General features: G+C 32.8%; 2 protein-coding genes across 2 annotated transcripts; one reads left to right on the top strand and one right to left on the bottom strand.

Annotated features, from left to right (window-relative positions):
- The first annotated feature begins 10,354 nt into the window (after positions 1-10,354).
- LOC139889711 (glycine-rich domain-containing protein 1-like) lies at positions 10,355-14,323 on the top strand. Its single transcript, XM_071872647.1, has 6 exons — positions 10,355-10,512; positions 11,013-11,130; positions 11,486-11,740; positions 11,823-12,230; positions 13,665-13,953; positions 14,007-14,323. Exons 1-6 carry the CDS (start codon positions 10,355-10,357, stop codon positions 14,321-14,323), a joined length of 1,545 nt encoding a protein of 514 aa, XP_071728748.1.
- Positions 14,324-15,056: 733 nt separating this feature from the next.
- Positions 15,057-20,166, bottom strand: LOC139893100 (phosphoglycerate mutase-like protein). Its single transcript, XM_071876237.1, has 10 exons — positions 19,819-20,166; positions 18,787-18,848; positions 18,583-18,690; positions 18,151-18,230; positions 16,995-17,157; positions 16,508-16,582; positions 16,283-16,371; positions 15,993-16,112; positions 15,739-15,783; positions 15,057-15,413 (listed from the first exon to the last, which is right to left on the bottom strand). The coding sequence occupies exons 1-10, from the start codon at positions 20,033-20,035 to the stop codon at positions 15,332-15,334; spliced, it is 1,041 nt and encodes a 346-aa protein (XP_071732338.1). The 5' UTR covers positions 20,036-20,166; the 3' UTR covers positions 15,057-15,331.
- Between the last annotated feature and the right edge of the window lie 2,731 nt (positions 20,167-22,897).

The raw sequence follows: 22,897 nt of genomic DNA, 5'->3' as shown, positions 1-22,897 counted from the left end.
TAATCACTATAACATAGTTTAGTTAATTCTAAACTTGTTCGCAAATAAAAGTTAATCCTTCTAACTTGACTTTTAAAATTAACTAAACACATGTTCTATATCTATATGATATGCTAACTTAATGATTTAAAACCTGTAAACACGAAAAACACCGTAAAATTGGATTTACGCTGTCGTAGTAACACCGCGGGCTGTTTTGGGTTAGTTAATTAAAAACTATGATAAACTTTGATTTAAAAGTTGTTATTCTGGAGAAATAATTTTTATTATGAACATGAAACTATATCCAAAAATTATGGTTAAACTCAAAGTGGAAGTATGTTTTCTAAAATGGTCATCTAGACGTCGTTCTTTCGACTGAAATGACTACCTTTACAAAAACGACTTGTAACTTATTTTTCTGACTATAAACCTATACTTTTTCTGTTTAGATTCATAAAATAGAGTTTAATATGAAACCATAGCAATTTTATTCACTCAAAACGGATTTAAAATGAAGAAGTTATGGGTAAAACAAGATTGGATAATTTTTCTCATTTTAGCTACGTGAAAATTGGTAACAAATCTATTCCAACCATAACTTAATCAATTTGTATTGTATATTATGTAATCTTGAGATACCATAGACACGTATACAATGTTTTGACCTATCATGTCGACACATCTATATATATTTCGGAACAACCATAGACACTCTATATGTGAATGTTGGAGTTAGCTATACAGGGTTGAGGTTGATTCCAAAATATATATAGTTTGAGTTGTGATCAATACTGAGATACGTATACACTGGGTCGTGGATTGATTCAAGATAATATTTATCGATTTATTTCTGTACATCTAACTGTGGACAACTAGTTGTAGGTTACTAACGAGGACAGCTGACTTAATAAACTTAAAACATCAAAATATATTAAAAGTGTTGTAAATATATTTTGAACATACTTTGATATATATGTATATATTGTTATAGGTTCGTGAATCAACCAGTGGCCAAGTCTTACTTCCCGACGAAGTAAAAATATGTGAAAGTGAGTTATAGTCCCACTTTTAAAATCTAATATTTTTGGGATGAGAATACATGCAGGTTTTATAAATGATTTACAAAATAGACACAAGTACGTGAAACTACATTATATGGTTGAATTATCGAAATCGAATATGCCCCTTTTTATTAAGTCTGGTAATCTAAGAATTAGGGAACAGACACCCTAATTGACGCGAATCCTAAAGATAGATCTATTGGGCCCAACAAGCCCCATCCAAAGTACCGGATGCTTTAGTACTTTGAAATTTATATCATATCCGAAGGGTGTCCCGGAATGATGGGGATATTCTTATATATGCATCTTGTTAATGTCGGTTACCAGGTGTTCACCATATGAATGATTTTTATCTCTATGTATGGGATGTGTATTGAAATATGAAATCTTGTGGTCTATTGTTATGATTTGATATATATAGGTTAAACCTATAACTCACCAACATTTTTGTTGACGTTTAAAGCATATTTATTTTCAGGTGAATACTAAGAGCTTCCGCTGTTGCATACTAAAATAAGGACAAGATTTGGAGTCCATGTTTGTATGATATTGTGTAAAAACTGCATTCAAGAAACTAATTTCGATGTAACATATTTGTATTGTAAACCATTATGTAATGGTCGTGTGTAAACAGGATATTTTAGATTATTATTATTTGATAATCTACGTAAAGCTTTTTAAACCTTTATTTATGAAATAAAGGTTATGGTTTGTTTTAAAAATGAATGCAGTCTTTGAAAAACGTCTCATATAGAGGTCAAAACCTCGCAACGAAATCAATTAATATGGAACGTTTTTAATCAATAAGAACGGGACATTTCAGTATGTGGATTCCTTGAAAAAGGGTTGTCGTACCAAAAACGAAAGAAATTCTTTAGTGATATCAAACACTATTTTTGGGAAGATCCACATTTGTTTAAAAGTTGTCCTGATGGAATAATACGCCGATGTGTATTCGAGGAGAAAGCTAGTCAAATCTTAAACCATTGTCACACAGGACCAACAGGAGGGCATTATGGGCCTCAACTTACCGCAAGAAAAGTTTACGACGCTGGATTCTATTGGCCTACAATTTTCAAAGACGCACACCTTCTTTGTAAATCCTGTGATGCTTGTCAAAGGGCTAAAAAAATAAGTCAACGTGATGAAATGCCACAAAATGTCATTCAAGTATGTGAAGTATTTGACATTTGGGGTATTGACTTTATGGGTCCATTTCCAAAATCTCATAATAATCTCTACATTCTCGTTGCCATTGACTATGTATCTAAATGGGCGGAAGCACAAGCTCTCCCAACTAACGATGCACGAGTTGTAGTCAAGTTTTTAAAACGTCTTTTTGCTAGGTTCGGAACACCGAAAGCTTTAATAAGTGATCGGGGTACTCATTTTTGTAATAATCAAATTGAGAAAGTTCTCAAAAGATATGGAGTAACTCATAAAATCTCAACCGCTTATCATCCACAAACAAGTGGACAAGTTGAAAATACCAACCGAGCTTTAAAACGTATTCTAGAGAAAATCGTAGGATCAAATCCGAAGGAATGGTCCATGAAATTGGAGGATGCACTCTGGGCTTTTAGAACAGCCTACAAAACTCCAATTGCAACCACACCTTTTAAACTCATTTACGGAAAAGCATGTCACCTTTCAGTAGAAATTGAACACAAAGCATTTTGGGCTTTGAAGACATGTAATCTTGATTTACATGAAGCCGGACATCTACTGTTAAGTCAATTAAACGAATTAGAAGAATTAAGACATGAAGCATATGAGAATTCGTTAATCTATAAAGAAAGAACAAAGAAATGGCATGATAAAAGAATCAGAAGTTCAAAAGAATTTAAAGAAGGAGACAGAGTTCTTCTTTTCAATTCACGATTCAAGCTATTTCCTGGAAAATTGAAATCAAGATGGTCTGGACCATTCATAGTCAAACGAGTTTTCCCGTACGGAACAATAGAGTTAATAAATTCAAATGGGGTTGAATTTAAGGTTAATGGTCACAGAGTTAAATATTACATAGATAATCCAATGGAAGTTGAAGATGAAGTTAATCACAATTTTGACACCACAGCTAACTAAGTGTGGGAAGGTTCGAAACTTTTTAGGGTAATATATATTTATGTTAGAGTTAGATATTCTATTTTCTTGTAGTTTCCGAGAATGGAATCTGAATGGTCTTTCCCTAGCAGACCCTAAAGAACTAGTCTTCTCCCCCCATTCTGAATTTTTATTTTTTTCTGGTTTTACGAGATAAAGAATTCCTTTGATTTGAACCATGGTCTAATGCTACACGCTTTGATTACTAAATGTAATAATGACACACTCCCGAGTGACCTGGTGTCAGTAATAATTTGATTACTAAACGTAATAATGACACACTCCCGAGTGACCTGGTGTCAGTAATAAGAGGCAGATGTGACGAAGTAAGGAAAGAACTAAGGAAAGATCATCATAAGATACATTTTGGTAAAGGAAAATCAAAATCTGCAACAAAAAGAAGAGCACGACACCTTGAAAGATGTTATAAATGCGGAAAATGGTCACACGAAGGTAAATGTTCAAACAATCAAACATATTCAAATACTGAATTTGTTACTCTATGCAGAGAAGGACCGTTTATATGTTTAGAAGAAAAGATATTGAAGAATCGAGGTTACGCTTATGTAGCTATGGAAAACCAAATCACACGACTTTCCTATGAGTCGGCTAAAGCAGGTCTCTGAGAATTCTATCTCACAGGTAAGTATGTACAGTTTTTATTTTTATTTTTATTGCTTTTAACCTTTTGATGATAAACGCTGAATCGTTCGCTATAAAGTATTAAATTGGTATTCAATAAAATTAGGTATGCGTAACCGAAATTATTGATATCATACAAAAATTTATTACATCACTGCAAAATTTACCGTTTATTCTTAAGGTATAAATATCTTTAATCAATCAACCCAAAATATTTCAAAAATTCGTCAGGAGTAAAACTAGGTTATGTAACCGAAATTACTTTACCGAAAAGAGAGGCATATATTTTTGTTAATATTTGATTGATTAAAGTGGGATAAAAGACCAAAAAGATTTTAATTTTATCTTTACCATATTTTTAAAATTAATATTATAAATTTTTAAAATCAATATATTTAAGTTTGTAAATATTTTAAACTATTATTTTTAATATAAGTTTGTAAAATTAAAAATATTAATTATATTTATATGAATTTTTAATTTTATTCATTTTAAATTTAAGTTTGGTGAAAATTTAAAAACAAAATTTACTTTATTTCATTAAGTTAAAAATTGATTTCCAAAATTCATCGTAAGTTGAAGACTAGGTCTTTGAACCGAAATTGCTTTACCCAAGGGCGGGACGAGAAATTTTGTTATCATTATTTTTAATCTTATTGATCTAAAGTATGCCAAAAAAAAAAAAGAAAAAAAAAACCCGAAAATCTTTGCTTTTAAAACAATCACTTTAAAATGACAAATTTTAAAATTTTATCGAGGGACGCACTAGGTAAACGTACCGAAACTACCTCTACCTAAAGTAAAAGGAAACAAAATGTTAAAAATTATTCATTTAAATTGTTTTAATAAATAAAGGTTTTATATAAAAAATATTATGTATATATTTGTTTGTAGTTTATATTATGTACAAAACAGGGTAAAATAGCACACTTTCAAAAACTGGCATTATGTTCAGCAAAAGCTACTAATTTTAACGACAAGACGTAAAATATCAAATGTGATATAAAACAATAGGTTTGCAAACTCGGTATTTTTAATCATTTTTCTACACTAATCACCCTCATGAATTTAAATTTTTACTGATTTCTTACAAATGAGGGCATTGCAAGATCTCAAGTGTGGGGAAGGGTTATAAATTCTCTCGGGTTTACACTTGGTTTAATAAATTTTGTGAAAAATTGAAAATTTTTCAACTAAATGAATTCAAAATCATGTTTATACATATTTATGAACGATGAAAACTAGGTGTTAATACCGAAATTATCGTTACCTCGGAAAGGACATGAATTGAGAAACACCCTAAAACGCTTGAATTCATTTAAAATGGAATAAAGGAGAATAAAAAGGCAAAGAAAAAAAACTAAGTGTGGGGAGAATGTACCAAGTTATTCAATAAAACTATCTATCACATGTTTCTGTAAAGTTTATTGCAGGAGCTTTTATTTTGGACTAAATTAACTGTTTTACCCGTAATATTATAATAAAGATAAAAGAAAAGATGGATCTACACGATGAATCAATTCCATCATTAAAAGGAAGTAAAGTCTTCCGAAAAAGAAATGCGCTTCTTGATTTAGGTCAGGAAGTTGTCGTCCAGACCAGCTGTAGGTTGACGAAAAATCAAGAAAAGTCATCTCTAAAATCAGCAGGAAATCCACGGACCTCAGCATCAAACAGGGTCGCCATGTGGTCAGACTTATCCTAACCATGAGAGGATCTGTCTCGTAAAATGGGGAGGGCGCAGTGCAAATTAGCTTGATAAGACTAATGAATCAGACCCCCAGTAAGGATAATCTCCTTAAAGATTAAAAATCAGCTTTTAAGCCTGATATCACTCAATCCTTGAGATTGACCTTAAAGATTGAGAATTACAAACTCATGGAATTCGATGATATCTAAACTCGAGCTTGAACGAGAAAATATTTTGATCAAAATTACAAACCGATTTGTTTTCTGAAAATCCATTTTTAATGCGTTCATTACCATTGAACGTAAAATCCTAGGAATTCACCTGGAATTCATTAGGTCACCTGAACCAAATCAGGTGTCAACCGTAAGAACGGTGGTTGCATAACATGGTCGAAGACAGGACCTTGTGCCAGACCGAAAAACAATAGGGTGATCTTTACTATTGCTCCTACAAAGGATAGTAATTGCATCCGACACGATATAGACCAAAATCAAAAGCATGTCACGGGACATTGCCTTAACATTTGCTTGTTCAACGCTTTCCTTTACAACCGGACGGTAGTTTACCGAAAGGTAATATACGGAGCAAGTATACTGGACGTGTTGCTTTCCTAATACAAGGTTAGCAAGTGGGTGACACAAAACCATAAGTTTTGAGCTAAAATTTTCAAATCTGAAACCCACAAAACCCACAAAAACAATTTGCAAACACCGGTGAAGGGTTATTCCGGGAAACTTATCTAGGGTAAAAGCTAGATTGAATTTTCAAAAGATCAAATGTTTTCATAAAGATCCAATTTTCTTAAAGGATCTAAATTTTCATAGTCATGTGGGACTGTAAACCACATCGTTACTATCATTGTTCATACCGCCGTATTGAAATCACTGATGTACAAAGTGTGAAGAATAAAGAAGTGATTCTGGTAAAGTTATATTCAAGTTCTATATTGCTTGAGGACAAGCAACGCTCAAGTGTGGGAATATTTGATAATGCTAAAAACGAACATATATTTCATAGCATTATCCTTCAAGAAAGACAAACTTTTAGTTGCAATTGTTCTAATTTCAAGTAATTATCGTTTAAATAATAAAAGGTGAAGACAAAAGACAGATTCGAAGATTTGAAGACGCAAATGACCAAAAAGCTAAAAAGTACAAAGTACAATTCAAGTGGTTCAATTTATTGATGAGAAACGTCTCAAAATTACAAAAGTAAAAGCTGCAAAACGCAAAGTACAAGATATTAAATTATACGAAAAGGCGTTCGAAAATCCGGAACCGAGACATGAACCAACTTTCAACGCTCGACGCAACGGAGCTGAAAGTACAAGTCAACTATGCACAAGAATATAATATAATATTTAAATAATTCATAATAAGAATAATAATAAATAATAAAAAGTTGTTAATTGAGCATAGTTAAAGGGTCATAAGTAAAAATTTCAAATCAATAATTCGCAACGAGATATTATTGATTCAACTTTGAATTGTAGCCAGCTAACATTCCACCTACAACAGTATCAATCATTTGCCTATAAAAGCAAGGCACGGAGTAATGAAGAAACTACACCTTTTTCTTTTCCTTTCTCATATCATATACGATATATATATATATATATATATATATATATATATATATATATATATATATATATATATATATATATATATATATATATATATATATATATATATATATATATATATATATTTATATTTTATAATTATAATTTTAATTTAAGTTTAATAATAATTGGGTTATTGTAAGAATGTTTTACGGGTTTTAAATCGAAACTCTGTCCGTGTAACGCTACGCTATAAATAATCATTGTAAGTTATGTTCTTCCTTTTTAAATTAATGTCTCGTAACTAAGTTATTATTACGCTTATTTAAGCTGAAGTAATCGTGATGTTGGGCTAAATATTAAGATTGGGTAATTGAGCTTTGGACCATAATTGGGGTTTGAACAAAAGACCGACACTTGTGAAAATTAAACTATGGGCTATTAATGGGCTTTATATTTGTTTAACTGAATGATAGTTCGTTAATTTAATATAAAGATTTACAATTTGACCTATCTATAAATAACCACATATACTCGATCGGATACGATGGGCGGGATATTTATAAGTACTAATAATTGTTCATTTGACCGGACACGGGGATGGATTAATAGTCAATGGACTCATTAAAATAGGGGTGGATTACATACAAGGAAAATTGGTGTAATTGTTAACAAAGTATTAAAACCTTGTTACAGTTTAAGTCCTCAATTAGTTGGAATATTTGACTTTGGGTATAAGGGTAATTTGACGAGGATACTCGCACTTTATAATTATGGTCGATGGACTGTTATGGACAAAAACCAGATAGACGTATCGAATAATCCAGGACAATGGAAAATTAACCCATGGTAATAAATTAAAATCAAAACGTCAAACATCGTGATTACGGAAGTTTAAATAAGCATAATTCCTTTATTTTATATCTCATCGTACTTTCATTTATCGTCATTTTATTTATCGTACTTTAAATTATCGCACTTTTATTTTTACGCTTTATTTATATTTTTAATTATTGCACTTTTATTTGTTGTCATTTACTTTACTCTTTAAAATAAGTTATATTTATATTTAATTTTTTTGCATTAGGTTTTAACTGTGATATAAGTCTCAAAATCGACAAACCGGTCATTAAACGGTAAATCCCCCAAAGTTACCTATAATTACTATATATTACTAAATCTAGTTTAACTACTTAATTAACTAATTTGACCTAGTAAGACACCCAATAATAGTGTCCACGGATCGACCTCCCGGACTTTACCTTAGTTATATTATTACACGATAGGTATACTTGCCTTTTGTGTTTTAGTTTAATTTAGGTGATTTCCTGTAGTAAATAAATATAAAACTGATAGCCGTTTCATATACACCCTCTAGAACACATCACACCCACTCTGACCAAGTTTTATCTGTCAATACTAATGCTAGTAACCAAAAAACAAGCTCGTGTAGAGACAATTCTTGTAAGAATTCATGTGGGGAAATTAAAAAAAGAGGTGCTAGTATTAAGATAGCCAAAGAAACTTGTTCACAAGTTAATAATAATAAAATTGGAACTTCAAGTAATTTTCCAAAAGGGTCCAATTCTTGTGTTAAATCTCCTATCTTTGATACCGTTAGTGAGATTAAAACTAATAAAGATAAAAGGGATGAAAATGCTTTCGCACAAGCATATAATGGGGATGTTTTTGAAAAACAAAAAGTCGATAATGGGTCGTTCAAAGATGAGCTTTTAAAGTTTGGAAGCGTTACGGACAAATTGGTGGCTGAAGAGTTGCCAAAACATTTGTCGAAAGCATGAGGAAAGCTAAAAAAAAAAAAAAAAAAAAAAGCTGTTGAATCATGAAAATAGCATCATACTGTAATCGGTGCTCACCTCGAACGAAATCAAATATATCTACACGTTTTCGAAAGTGGGTCCCAAAAAGATTCTCCCAATATTCTACTTCTCCCTAAGCTTGTTGTAAATGCTACAGGGTTAAGTTCTGTAGCACTCGCAAAGCGTTTTAATGGTATAACTCGTGGATCGATTCCTCGTTCTTATTATGCTCGTGGTTGTTATTTTTCGTTATCGAATAATACGGGTCCCACATTTAAACATTTAATTTATCCGATATCGGAAGATGGTGGTCTTGGTGTGCATGTTACTTTGGATTTTGATGGACAATTTAAATTTGGTCCTGATGTTGAACGGTTGAATGATATAGATGATGCTGCAACTGGCAAGCATACATAACATGTTCGACTATACAGTTTGTGGAGATCGGGCTAAGAAATTTTATCCAGAAATCAGAAAATATTACCCTTCTTTGAAAAATGGTTCTTTGCAGCCTGGTTATTCAGGCATCATGCCTAAACTTTCTGACCCTTCAGAGGGTTTTGTTGATTTTGTTATCCAGGGTGAGGAGTCTCATGTGATACATGGTCTTATTATCCTTTTTGGGATTGAATCTCCTGGTTTAACTTCAAGTATGGCAATTGCAGAGCATGTTACTGACAAAGTTTTCAAGAATCTAATTGATATCATATGGGTGCTTTTGTACTACGTATCAAGTTTTGGAGTTTGATCGGCCCGGTTACTCTTTGGGCCATATGGCTAGCAAGAAATGATTTCATCTTTATCGAAAACTACACTTGTTGGAAGTTCATCGTTCGCCAAATCAAACTTAATGTTTTCTTATGGGCTTCGTTTTTTAAATTATGTTTTAGTCAACATTTTTATGTATGGGTTAACAATCCAAGTATTTTATGTCTCTAGGCTCAAGTCTCAACAATAATTTGTAAAAGCCGATTGACTCTTTTGTAATCGTTTCTTTCATCGTTTTGATGAAGTGTGTTTTTATAGAATGGTTCCATCTTTGCCGGGAAAAAAAAAAAACAATACACAAACTGCATTAAATGACGAAAATACACCTAACTTTTCATTCCCGCTATTCGAGTTTGTATCTTCTTCGTATGTATCTGCGATTTCATTAGGGGTAAATAAAAATAGTATATGGTATTTGGCCCCAAAACTTACAAGTTACAACCCTGTTATTATTTTTTTCCCCAAACATCTTATAAAAACATGTGTCAAGCTATATGCATGACCATAAATTCCTGCAAAAACCAAAAGCTAAACAAATTACTACAAAACGTTTTTCCTTAAATCTGCCCTTTTAATGGCAGAATACAGAATGTATGATATACGATCAAACCAAATGACACATCTCTTGTTGCATTATAAAAGGGTATCAAGCACCTTCAGACCAATTAAAGTGTCTTCAAATATTATTTACATTTTATTATTCATCTTTTACAAAATTTAAGTTATGGAAAAATGTCAAGATCTTGAATGGATTAAAGCTCAAAAAATCAACATAAGCATTGATCTCATTACAGAAACAAAGAAACATTTGAAGTTTCTTGAAGCCGTTGATGATAACGGCAAGTTATACAATGGGCGTCTCCTAGAACGAGCTATTTTCAGGTACATCATGAAAAGTTTAACAAGTAGCAGGTCGTGTTAGTTGGGTAACGAGACAAAACAATAAAACTAGATAGTGTCAAAATGGTCAGATTTATACTCTAAACTTAATTTGTACTCATTTGACCCATTTCAGTAATAGTCAAATGTTTCTGTTTCACATATTTAATCCTTTTGTAATTAACCACAACCCAAATGGATCCATTTAGTGTAAATGGGTCGATAGTGTACTGATGAACTATGGAACACATTAGACTGAACATATATACTGAACAAACTTGTCAAACAACTAATGATCTGAATACAAAGTTCAGTTCGGTTAACCCATTCTACCCATTTCACTAGTCCTTTTGTTTGATTTTGTGATCAATAGTTGCAAACCCATGCAAACCTGATTCCATCAATAGGTTAAAATGCTATTTTCAGCTCTTTTTTTCATCAACCATTTTTAATTTATAGTTAGTATTATCCTATGTATAAAAATGCTCATTTATCGATTTCAGGTACAAATATTGTTGGCTTCCTTTACTAGCAAAACACTGTCGCTCTAATGTTAACGAGTGGCAGTTAGTCGTACCACTCGATTGTGAATGGGTTTGGCATTGTCACAGACTTAATCCGGTAAGGCGGTAATTATTATCCACTATACTAATCGTGAACCATGTAAAATTACCGGCATACCCCTGCGAACAGTAACGTTCACAGTTATACAAGCAGGGGCATTATCGTAATTTTTAATTTACATATTTATTTTTAATAATTCTCACTTACTTTTCCCAGTTAAACGGGGGCTACAATTACTAGATTACGCTAAAAAAACTCTAGTTATATTAGTAACATATTAATACAACCATTGTTCCAACTACAACACATCAATTTGCATATAATACATATTAATATATTTACATATATTTTACTATTCTCATTTATAACTAACAAATCTGTATCAAAAAAAGCTAACTAGTTTTTTGTTCAGGTTCGGTACACTGCTGATTGTAAGGAACTATTTGGAACAATCCTTGATCCGTGTGGTGTGGTGATATCGTCGGTTGAAGGGACTTGCAAGAAAGAAAGTGAAGAGCTATGGAACACTATGTACCCAGACGAACCATACGAACTAGACTTCGAAAACGGCTATCAAAGTTTTACTAACAACAATTTGATGGTTTCACCAAGCACAAAATACGATCTGGTTTCCGCAGTCGAAAGACAAAGTTCATTCTATTATCAGGTCCCCTTAAGTTTCTTCTATCTAATCTTATATTGAACATTATATTACTCATTAGCTTAAACTTAATTATCAACTCTAACAGGTATCAAGGCCATTTATGAAAGATATTATCTTTCTTGAGGGAGCAGTTCAGAGATATAAGGGGTTTTTACATATGATTGAGAGAAACAAGGAGACGAAGTCGAAAAAATTTTGTGTTCCAACTTATGATATCGATTTAATGTGGCACACACATCAACTGCATCCACGTTCTTATTGCAATGATATGATGAGTTTACTAGGACGTGTACTTGATCATGATGACACAGATTCGGATCGAACGAAGGGTCAGAAATTGGACGTTGGGTTTGATAGAACCACAAAGCAGTGGAAAGAGATGTTTCCGTCGAGGTATTGGAAGGCAGGGGCCATGTACAGAGGTATGACACGTGTTCAAGGTCCCGACGGCCAAAGTGATCTAAACCAATCTACCGACATCATCTTCGTGGAGGTATATATATAAATATTTCACTTAAGAGGTTACTTAACCGTAGTGTCATGCTTACACAGTTGAACGGATGAGGTTCTCAGATGTACGCGACAAAACCGGGTTATTCGGTCACCATTCGCGACCCTTTCCCTGACCACCCCAACATATGCTGGTGGTGGAGGTTTGAACTTGAGACGTCTTGTTAAAATTCCAACCACTATACAATAAAATATGTCATATTGTGCTTGTACTTGTATTGAAAACAGTAATCATCTTGATATATTAACTTCTTACAAAATTCATAAAAGGAAGGACAAGATTCGATTATTTAGATCAAGACGTTTTGGTCAGTCCTACGACTTCACTCATTACCATATATACTAACCAACACCCAGATTTTGGTCGTTTTATCCCAGCCCCCACCCAATTTCCCCCAAAAACGACAACAAGGCAGAAAAGGGGAAAAAAAATACAAAACACCCCCTAAAAAATGTAAAAAGTTACATCCCAACCCTCAAACCAGGGGTATCAAGTGTAAAATCAATATTTTAATAAAAAAACTTAATTAAACTTCACCCATATTTTCAACGGAACATACCTTTCCGCTCGACTCGCGTTAATGGTCGTTTTATCCCAGCCCCCACCCAATTTCCCCCAAAAACGACAACAAGGCAGAAAAGGGGAAAAAAAATACAAAACACCCCCTAAAAAATGTAAAAAGTTACATCCCAACCCTCAAACCAGGGGTATCAAGTGTAAAATCAATATTTTAATAAAAAAACTTAATTAAACTTCACCCATATTTTCAACGGAACATACCTTTCCGCTCGACTCGCGTTAAAATTTTTCGAACCAACCGTTCAACTCAAAAAAATCTAACGAACACAACGGGACTAACTATACGCGAAACGGACACTTCTAAAAAAACGCTAAATACCTCGGATTCTATTCAATACTCAACGGGACATATCTTCCCGCTCGGCTCGCGTTAATTTTTTTCGAACCCACCGTTCAACTCAAAAAAATCTAACGAACACAACGAGACTAACTATACGCGACACGGACACTTCCAAAAAAAAAAAAACGCTAATTACGTGTATTTAGATCAGTGTTCCATAACCTATAATAAACTCCCCAAACTAACTACATCATATCGATAATTCTGTTTCCCTTTTTTTTTTACACGATCTTCATGCCGTTAAAAAGGCCATTAGGTACATTAGATACTAACTACATGTATTTAAAAACACCCGTAGTAAAACGTTTTTACTTCTGTAAATACATAACGCTCCATTAACTATGAATATACAACCCGAAAGGTCCCGCGGCATCGCGCGGGCCCATTTTACTAGTTTATACTATAACCCATCTTAACCTGTTACCCGACCTAACCAACGGGCTTAGTTTGCCACTTAACTGATTGTGTGTATATTTACTCAAATGGTTGTTAATTAGATTCTGATCGAGATTATAGAAGTGAGGAACTTATCAAGCAATCACAAAGGCAATCTATTTCTATCTGTTAGTAAGAAGCAACATGATGTGTTACTCAAAGGTAAGAGCCATGTCAGCATTTGCAATGATAACGAACGAACACAAGCTGTTTTGTTCCAATGTGAGCCTAAGGGAGCGTTGCTGTTGGAGCTTATCGATGATTCATCAAAGTCTTTGGGAACCTGCTCAATATCGTTACTGAAATTGGACTCGAAAGTTGCTACTCCAAAGTGGTTAGAATTAAATCCAGGTACACGCTTTAGAAAGTTCGATATGGGTTATAATTGTTTATACTATTGATAGATTTAACCTTTTTTGATGGTTACCCGTTTGATAATGTAGATGGGCATTTGCCTATTACTTTGGGCGTAGTCATCTCGATGACCCAACCGAGTCCAGTACAGCATATGTTTACAAAATGTGAAGAACACAACGGTACTAGTGGCTGCGACACTACATATATCAGGTCAAGTGGATGGGCAACAGGCGGAATGTGTAGTGGTAGTGGCGGCTGCGGAGGTGGATGTGGCGGTGGTGGTGGATGTCGTGCGAGTTGTGGAGGATGTCGTGCCAGCTGTAGTGGTGGATGTGGTGGTGGTGGTGGCTGCAGTTCAAAATAATCATGGAAGTTAAACAATGCAGTAATTTACATAGGAACATTATTATACAAAAACTAGCTCATGTGATCCATGAGAAGAAATAGGACATAATAATTATGAGGTGTATGGTGTTTATGATTAATGTAATAGATTCAGGATAAGGTGAAAGATATATTGTTGAAAATAAAAATTCCTCATTCAACAAAATATAACCAAATTGACCCTATTTCGTGAAATTGGGTTGAATATGGCCATCTAAGTTGAAGACAATTATCATAAATAGAGAAGCATTACAATTTCTATTTTCATAAAGAAAAGTTCCTCATTCAACATTAACATGTTACTCGAATATAATGATCGAGGAAATCTTACGCATTCAAAAGTACATGTTAGGTATCTTTTGACCTGATTAACCCTTCGGAGATAAAACATAAGCTGAATTGACCCATTCTTGAGTAAGTGGGTCAAAGTTAGCAAGTATAACCTTAAGCCAATTCTTTAAGTATTAAGAGTTTAGAGTGATAAGCTAACCTTTTGCACCTGTCAGGGCCCGAATTATAGTGACAGGCATTCTGTGGGTTTCGTAATTGTTGGTGCCCAAATTATCTACTACCACTTGGCCTAGGTGGCTACTTGTCCCAGATTGAAGGGGGATTTGAGTGTTGTTGACCCATATTGACAGTTATCAACTAGCATAAAAATACAACCCAAATTGACCCATTTTCATAAATGTAGTAGGTAGTTACTTTATGTAATCTTAACATAGTAAGACAAGAAGAGCATGACTAACAACTACATGATATTTTGATTATTTCAAAGAAGCAGATCATCGATTCAGTATTTCAGTGTAACTACTTCACATGACAGGTATTTTGATGATATATTCAACTATTGTGAATGCTGATCCAAAATAGGATTGTGATTAAATTGTCAAATTTCCGTATGGAAATTAGGAAAATGATATATTCAATGCAGCTTCCCTGACTGAAGCTGGCATTGATAGAGTTGTAATGGCATTACATTTCCCGACTAAACAGCATCGCTCGGGACATCAGCACCACTTGGAATTTTTCCAGGAAAGTCCGTTTTTGAAGCGTTCGATCCTATCATGCTGCAAATTACAAAATGATCAGTGATATGGTATTTAAATACTGAACTAGAGGTGGTGAAATGGGTGGGTCAGACATGTTAGGTAAGAAACATATAAATTTATTGTGCAGAATGGAGCGGGTCGGGTCAGGTTTACCGGAACACTTCTGTTCACAAAATATATGAGTAAATGACTTATGTAATCATTTGAATATAAATATAGATTTTACAAGGTTTCATGTATTGAAACTCATCTTTCAAACCATTAGAGATTAAGCATAACCTGAATTGCCACGTTTTAGATTAAAACATACTCAAATGTTTAATGTTTAGTATGATTAGGTTACCTTCTATCGACGATGACCATTGAACGAAGCTCACAGTTGTTGAAACTGAGTACACAACACAATAGCACGAAAAGAGTTAGTCGTTGGTCTTCAAAATGTATAATGGGTTCGATTTTGTGAGAAAAGGAGAGCCCTCATGTTAATAAACTATTATGGCTCAAACCATCTTTAGCACAAAATTCATCACATTTTCTATTATCATAACTACATAGATTTCTGCTATCATTGTAAATGGATAAGATAAAAAAACATACTGTTTATGCATTTCCTTCTGAAGAGTGGGATGAACATCATCTCCATATGCAGCAAGCGTGTGATACAAGAAACCACTATGAGTAACAACTGCAATCTCATTTTCTTCCCTAGTCAACAACCTACATAATATAATGTCAAAACAAAATATGTGAGAGATGAAAATGGAGTCACAACCAATTAATCCAGAAATAATCATATATTCACATGTTTATACAAAGTACTATGTAACATAAAACTGTGAATCTATATGTTCACCAATAAATTAAAAATAAGTATAATGAGATGTCACCATTTCATGAACTTCACCCCCCTGGCTGCAACTTCTTCATTCTTTTCTCTAGTATTCTTTGTCCACAAAACATCACCATCATTTTCTATCTGAGTAAAACATGACAAGAGTGTATTTCCGAAAGTTAAAGCTACATTGCCGGTTCAAATTTGATAAGATTATATATTAGTTCACAATGTTTTTCCGAATAAAGTAACTATAAAACCTGAGGTGTATGAAACTTACCAAAGAAAAATCAATTGCTGGAAACATTGGCTTGTATTCAGTTATACTTCTCCTTCTATCACATGGATGAACACCCTACATGAATGAATTACATTGAAATGAATTCAGAAACAAATCTATCTTATGGTCTGTCCTGGTTACCTGATACCCAATCTTATAATTAGATAATATAATTATAAAGTATTAGAAATTAATGATCCATATATTTCACTGAAAAATTATTAAGAGATCCTAAAACATTTTATCAGAAATTAACGATCCATATATTTCACTGCCATTTATCATAAAACTAATAGCCAATTTAACATATCATATTCCATTGATGCAAATAAAAACTTGGGATATGTATATATCATCAGATATGCAACAGCCAGTTAATGTCATTCTTCAAATACATTATTATGGTATTTAGATTAAACACGTATGGTTCATATAGTGATAAAGCTATTGTTTCAACTACTTAGGTGTTAGAAATTATGTCACATACCAAATGTTCTCGACAAAGTTCCACAGCAATAAATGGAGGACAATTTAGGCTTGAGATTGCAGGACGATCACTATCTCCTGTATTGGCAACCATTAATGGAGGCACATTATTTGCATCAGCAGAACCTTCACCTCCAAAAGCACCAACTGCTGTTTGCATGGTCCTACAAGCAGAACATCATACGTTCGTCTATTAGTCATATGCCGTACAATACAGATTCACTAGGATATCATGAGTTAATGGATGTTGTAACTATCTACATAAATACGCAGGATTGGGTATTGTTGTTGTTGTAACTATTTACATAAATCGTATAGGTATTAACAATGGCATATAAGTTAAATTATTTTGTTCATTTGACTTGAAGCAGTCAGACTGAAAATAAAGTTATTCAAACGATTATTAAACAATAGGAGAGATAGAATAAGAAAGAAACGAGCATCATAAGAAAATGGCCAGGATTTCCATTTTAAATTTAAAAGTGTTTTTTTTTAAGTCATCGATTTGTAAAGTTCTGTACATTCATTAGAATTATAAGAATTTTTTTTTATAGAAAATCGGATCTGGTTAGAACAAAACATTTTATAGGTTCAGTTAAAGGTGGGAGTGATATTCACATGCAGGTTGGATTAGGAAGTCAGAGTGGGATTGGCCCGAAACGTTTTGTGGCAATAAATTTTGTATTTAAATGAACATCTTTTAACAAGGTAATTTCTTGTCAAAATGAACTCAGAGGTTATATAAACTGAGAAAACAATTTGGAAGGCATTCAACCTGCTTGAGATGTTCGACCCATTCGGGCCATATCTGGAGGTAATATGTCCCAATTGACCCGTTAAGGATAACCTAAACAGCCAGTTATGAGCGAATGGGGGTCAAAACTGCCACCTATAAGCATAAATTCCACAATGCTACAGTCAACTTTGTGGTTTATTGTCAAAAAAAAAATAAAATGCAGAAAGGTTTTGCTGTTGTGGGTAGGGGTGTGCAATTACTACGTGAAGTGTTGTCTTTTTCTCAAGAACTATAAAAAGAATTCCTTTTCGAGCCAATATATTTCCAAACCAACTAATTTGTAACTTATGACATAAACTTGAATAATAAACTGTTATCTCATACTAATTCACATGCTTTAATAATAATCGGGAGAAAGTACCTCAACAAAGGTGAAACAACAACCAATTCAATCTTCTTGGAAAGACCGGATGCCTGAACATGCTTCCGAAGATTATCCACCTGTTGAATATATTAAAGTCAATATAAGTGCTTACTGATTATGATACTTGGTTCATCGAGCATTATAAACTTTGTGATTAAACAACATAGTGTGATTTACTTAGAATTTTTTATACCAAGAATATCAATTTAATCAAAACACATTATAGACGATATGAGCCACTAAAATTGATCAATTTAATCAAAATTTTAGCTGATCACTTTTAAGATGTCTCAAATTTATTAAAATAGATCCATCTTTGGATAGAAACATTTGTTTCAGTAACTACTCTTATTCCAAGAAAATGGCTCCATTGAAAATTAGATATCAATGCATAATAGAACTACAAAAACTTGGTAGTAGTATTTAAACCTGTTGCCAACCAAGAGGGGTAAGATGTGCATCAAACAGATCTTCAGACATATACGCACTGTGGTCCTTCTCTCCTGCTACATTGTGAACCCCTTGAGCATGCCTCACCTAGTAACATTTACACCACGCATTAACAGTGACCAAATGTATCAACATATATAGAATGAAGAATTAAAACAGAGTATTGATCACTAAAAAACATACCAGATGAATGGTTTTAGAGCGATGTAGAGGATATATACCTTCACTAGCATTGGATCCCATTTCTGTAATTCAATAATAAACTTAAACTATACTCATTGAAATACTTTCAAATTACCATATAACCTCTTATTGACGATATGGCAACCAAAAACAGAGACTGAGATCATAAAATCGTAGGTGCACCATAGTACTAACGTGTAAACAAGTGTATATCAATGACCAATAAACACGGTGTTACATCGTTGTGAAGAGCATAAATCATTGCAGGCTCAAATTATAGACTAATACAGTCAGTGGCGAATCCAGGATCCAAACTCAATGGGAACCTGAAAATTTTTTCAGTACTAATTGTATTTGAATGCTATTTTAGTGGTTGTTTACTTTCAAAAAACCACAAGTTTAGAAAATATATTGGGTCCAAGTAGTTAAATATAGTGGTGTACTATACATTTTAAAAGAAAAACTATAAATTTGAAAAATATATGGGTCCTCATGGCGTCCTATACAATTTACAGAATATTTTCTATTAATAATTTTCAAAGTAGCTGTGTCAGTACATAAACTCGCCCCTATTATACAGTAGTCGCTAACTCTTGCACCCTGTTCATTTACAGACTAATCTGAATACAAACAACAGCAATTAACATTTAAAATTTTAAACAGCCAACCAAAACAGTACATCCTTCGCAAATGGCTTATTAATCATTAGTGTATTGTTCAGATCAAATATAACACTGATTTACATCTAATTAAATAATAAAAATAAGATAAATCAGATAATCGTACTGTAACGAATAAAAACACACATATACGTAAGACATCGAATATTCTATAATCACAATAATAAACTATATATTATCGAAACACGAAAGATTAACACATTTTATTTCGTGATTAACAAACGCAATTAACATGAATGCATCAATTGATCTAGGGTGATAATCAACGATGAATCTAAAAATTATTCAGAATAAAAATAAAAATAATACTAATAACAGAATCAAAGCATTCATTTTACATATTTAGCTTTACCAGAAACAAGTGAGGATGAACAACTGAGAAGAAGAAGAGTGGAACGACGTCGTATGGTCAGTTGCGATTCAGAGAGAAAAACTTGTCCGAAATTTAAGGGAGTTAGCTGTTGTTTTCCGGTATTTAAATAAACTGAATTAATTAGTTTACAATTGTAGTTATCAAATTTATTATCATTATTACTCAATAATATATTAGACGTTACAATATACGCCATTGTTTGGGGCGTGCGCCGTGTTTTGATTTGTCTCCTTATAACTGAATGTACAAGTAAAACAGGGTAATGTACAAGTAGCAATTTGTTACGTGGTGAGCGTTGTGTTGTGTTGTCTCTCTAAATTGGCAAATCTACAAGAGATTAGGCGTAACGTACAACTAATCTGGGTTTGGGAGTTGATTTTTTAAGGTGATAACATTTTTTTAAAGGCGATATAACATGTGGTGTCCCTTTTAGTCGACGTTACTCGCCATGTGATCCGACATCGTTTTTGTGGCAGGTATATTCTTTATTTTGTTCTTCAATACTCAATAGTATATATTGTTAGGAAACTTGGGTTTAAGGCGAGTAAATCAGATCGAATATCCGTACATCCTGATTTGGTAATTTTTTTATTTTTAGTTATATACTCTCTTCGTCTCAAATTTATTGTGCCCAACAAAAAACACATAGTTTAAAAAAAAGTAACTGTCACATGTACTTTTCTTTATACTTTCCAATTTTACCATGTATTTTTTACCTATCTTTTTGCCATATATATATATATATATATATATATATATATATATATATATATATATATATATATATATATATATATAAAGTAGAGACATAAAAGAATTTTATCAAATTATTCTTTACCATTTATGAATTTTATCAAATTATTCTTTACATGAAAGTGGACAATTAAATTGTGACATCCCAAAAAGGAATAGTGGACTATAAAATTATGACGGACGGAGTAATTGATAACTGATAACTGATTATTGATAATCAATTATACTTGATACTCAGTATTTAATAGAGTAATTAGTATCTATATCTATAATCTATAATTTATCTATCCATCTATAACCTAATATAAAACCTAATATAAATCATATCCCTTAATCAAACCTATTCGCCGAAATGATTTTTCACAGTTGATTCTATTTTGCCTCTTTCTCGAAGAAAGACGATCAAACAATTCCCACAGTTCCAACAAGATTTCATTCTTGAACAAAAATTCATTTTTTGATTTATTTCATCAATCTCTATTCTCTATTCTCTATATATATTAAAGTAAACACACAATTGAGTGACAAATCCCCTTAAAAATAAATCTTAGCCATCCAATCTTTTAACCACCTCTAATCCTAGCCATCCATTTCTAATCCCTCCCTTAATCACGTGACAATCCTTGGTTTAAGAACTAAACAGACAAAATTAACCCTCACTACTGTTAAACACACGGGTAGTAACACAAAAATTAGGGGTTTTCTCCATCCAATCATTTGCAGTCACGCACAATTCTTCATCCTCCCATACATTTACGGCCACCGATCTTCACCCTCTCAATCAAACCCTCTCATTCTCAATCGACCCTCTAACATCCCAAAATTCTCTCATCAATCGATCCGTATTACATTCACAAAAATTGCATGCTCAATTGTTCATGTATCATATCTTCAAGAATTCAATTCATCTTGAATTTCAGTTTTATCTGACTAATCGAAAGAAATTAAACACTGTTAGTAGCGGAATCGTGAATATATGATCGAAAGAAATTAGGGTTTCGTATAGAGTCATTGTGGATATCAAAATAGGGTTTTTGCTGATTTTTTCTTATTAACAAATCTTCCAGCGGCTGGTATGTATCAAATAAGTTCAGAATTATTCTGTTTACAATTTATGATTTATATTAAATAATATTAATTTAGTATTTTGGATCTATTTGTATTTATTTTTTCTGTTTTTGAATGTTTTTAGATAACTTTTAGCTTCTATACAAACGGTCTTCCTGTAGATCTTCTGGTTCGATTTCATTTGTGACTTTTAAATGTACTATAAAAATGAGACCCGTATATGAGCTAACTGGCCCATTTTTACTTCCTTCTCAAACTGTCTGACCTGCCCATTTTACCATGTGCAATACTTCTTTTGTAGTCCCTTTCTATATTTCGGTACGAGTATTTCTAACTTGAAGTTATAATCTATTAATGTACAGTAAATCTATAAACTTTCAGTACATTTGGTGATGGATAAGATTGCTAACAGGCCGATAGGATTTCCTTTCCCGCTTTATGCAACAAAAGATGAATCTGATATTGAGGGTATGCATGAAAAGGTTAATTACAAGTTATTTTTGTATGATTGATGTTATATTTACTGAAGTTGCAGTTCATAAAGTTGTAAACTTTTGGCATTTAGTATATAAACATTTATTTATTTAACCAGAATGTAACTATAGAATAATTTTAAGTTGGAGTATATGTATGAAACATCTTCACTATATACTCAATTGGCCAAATGTTATAAGTTTGTGTATTTAACCAAATAAATCACTTGGAAAAATGTTATAGGCTTAGATTGTTTAAATTGGTAAATTTGTGGTTGACTGACTGTTCATGTGTATGAGGTAGTTTGATATAGGCCCACCATGGTCAAGATTCAAAGTTTAAGCAAGCCATAGATTTGGTCAGTGAATGGTTATTTCAGATGCACCATAAGACAATGAAGACTAACGATATTGGGTCAACTAAGGTAATTGGTTAGTATATTGATCGACTTTTAAACACACCAATATTGAATTAGTTACAATTGTGGTTGGCAGCTCATATGTTCTGCTCGATAACTCATATGTTCTACTTGTGTGTATTTTAAATGCATAGATCCTTATGAACTATGCTAACTAAAAAATTCGTGGACAAATATTGTTCCAAGTCAACTAGATACGATATATGTTTGACCCGTTTCGAGAATATCTAATGTTGACTAGACCCACTACCCAAGTCATCCAATCAGCCCATTTGGGCACCTCTAAAGTTTCTTAATATCATTTTTTTATTTTGCTTTCAGTACTCTTGCTTGGAGCAAGGGTGG

This window comes from Rutidosis leptorrhynchoides, chromosome 2 (genome assembly GCF_046630445.1).
Source record: "Rutidosis leptorrhynchoides isolate AG116_Rl617_1_P2 chromosome 2, CSIRO_AGI_Rlap_v1, whole genome shotgun sequence".
In the NCBI taxonomy this organism is placed as follows: domain Eukaryota; kingdom Viridiplantae; phylum Streptophyta; class Magnoliopsida; order Asterales; family Asteraceae; genus Rutidosis; species Rutidosis leptorrhynchoides.
This window is presented reverse-complemented; position numbering and strand designations above follow the sequence as displayed.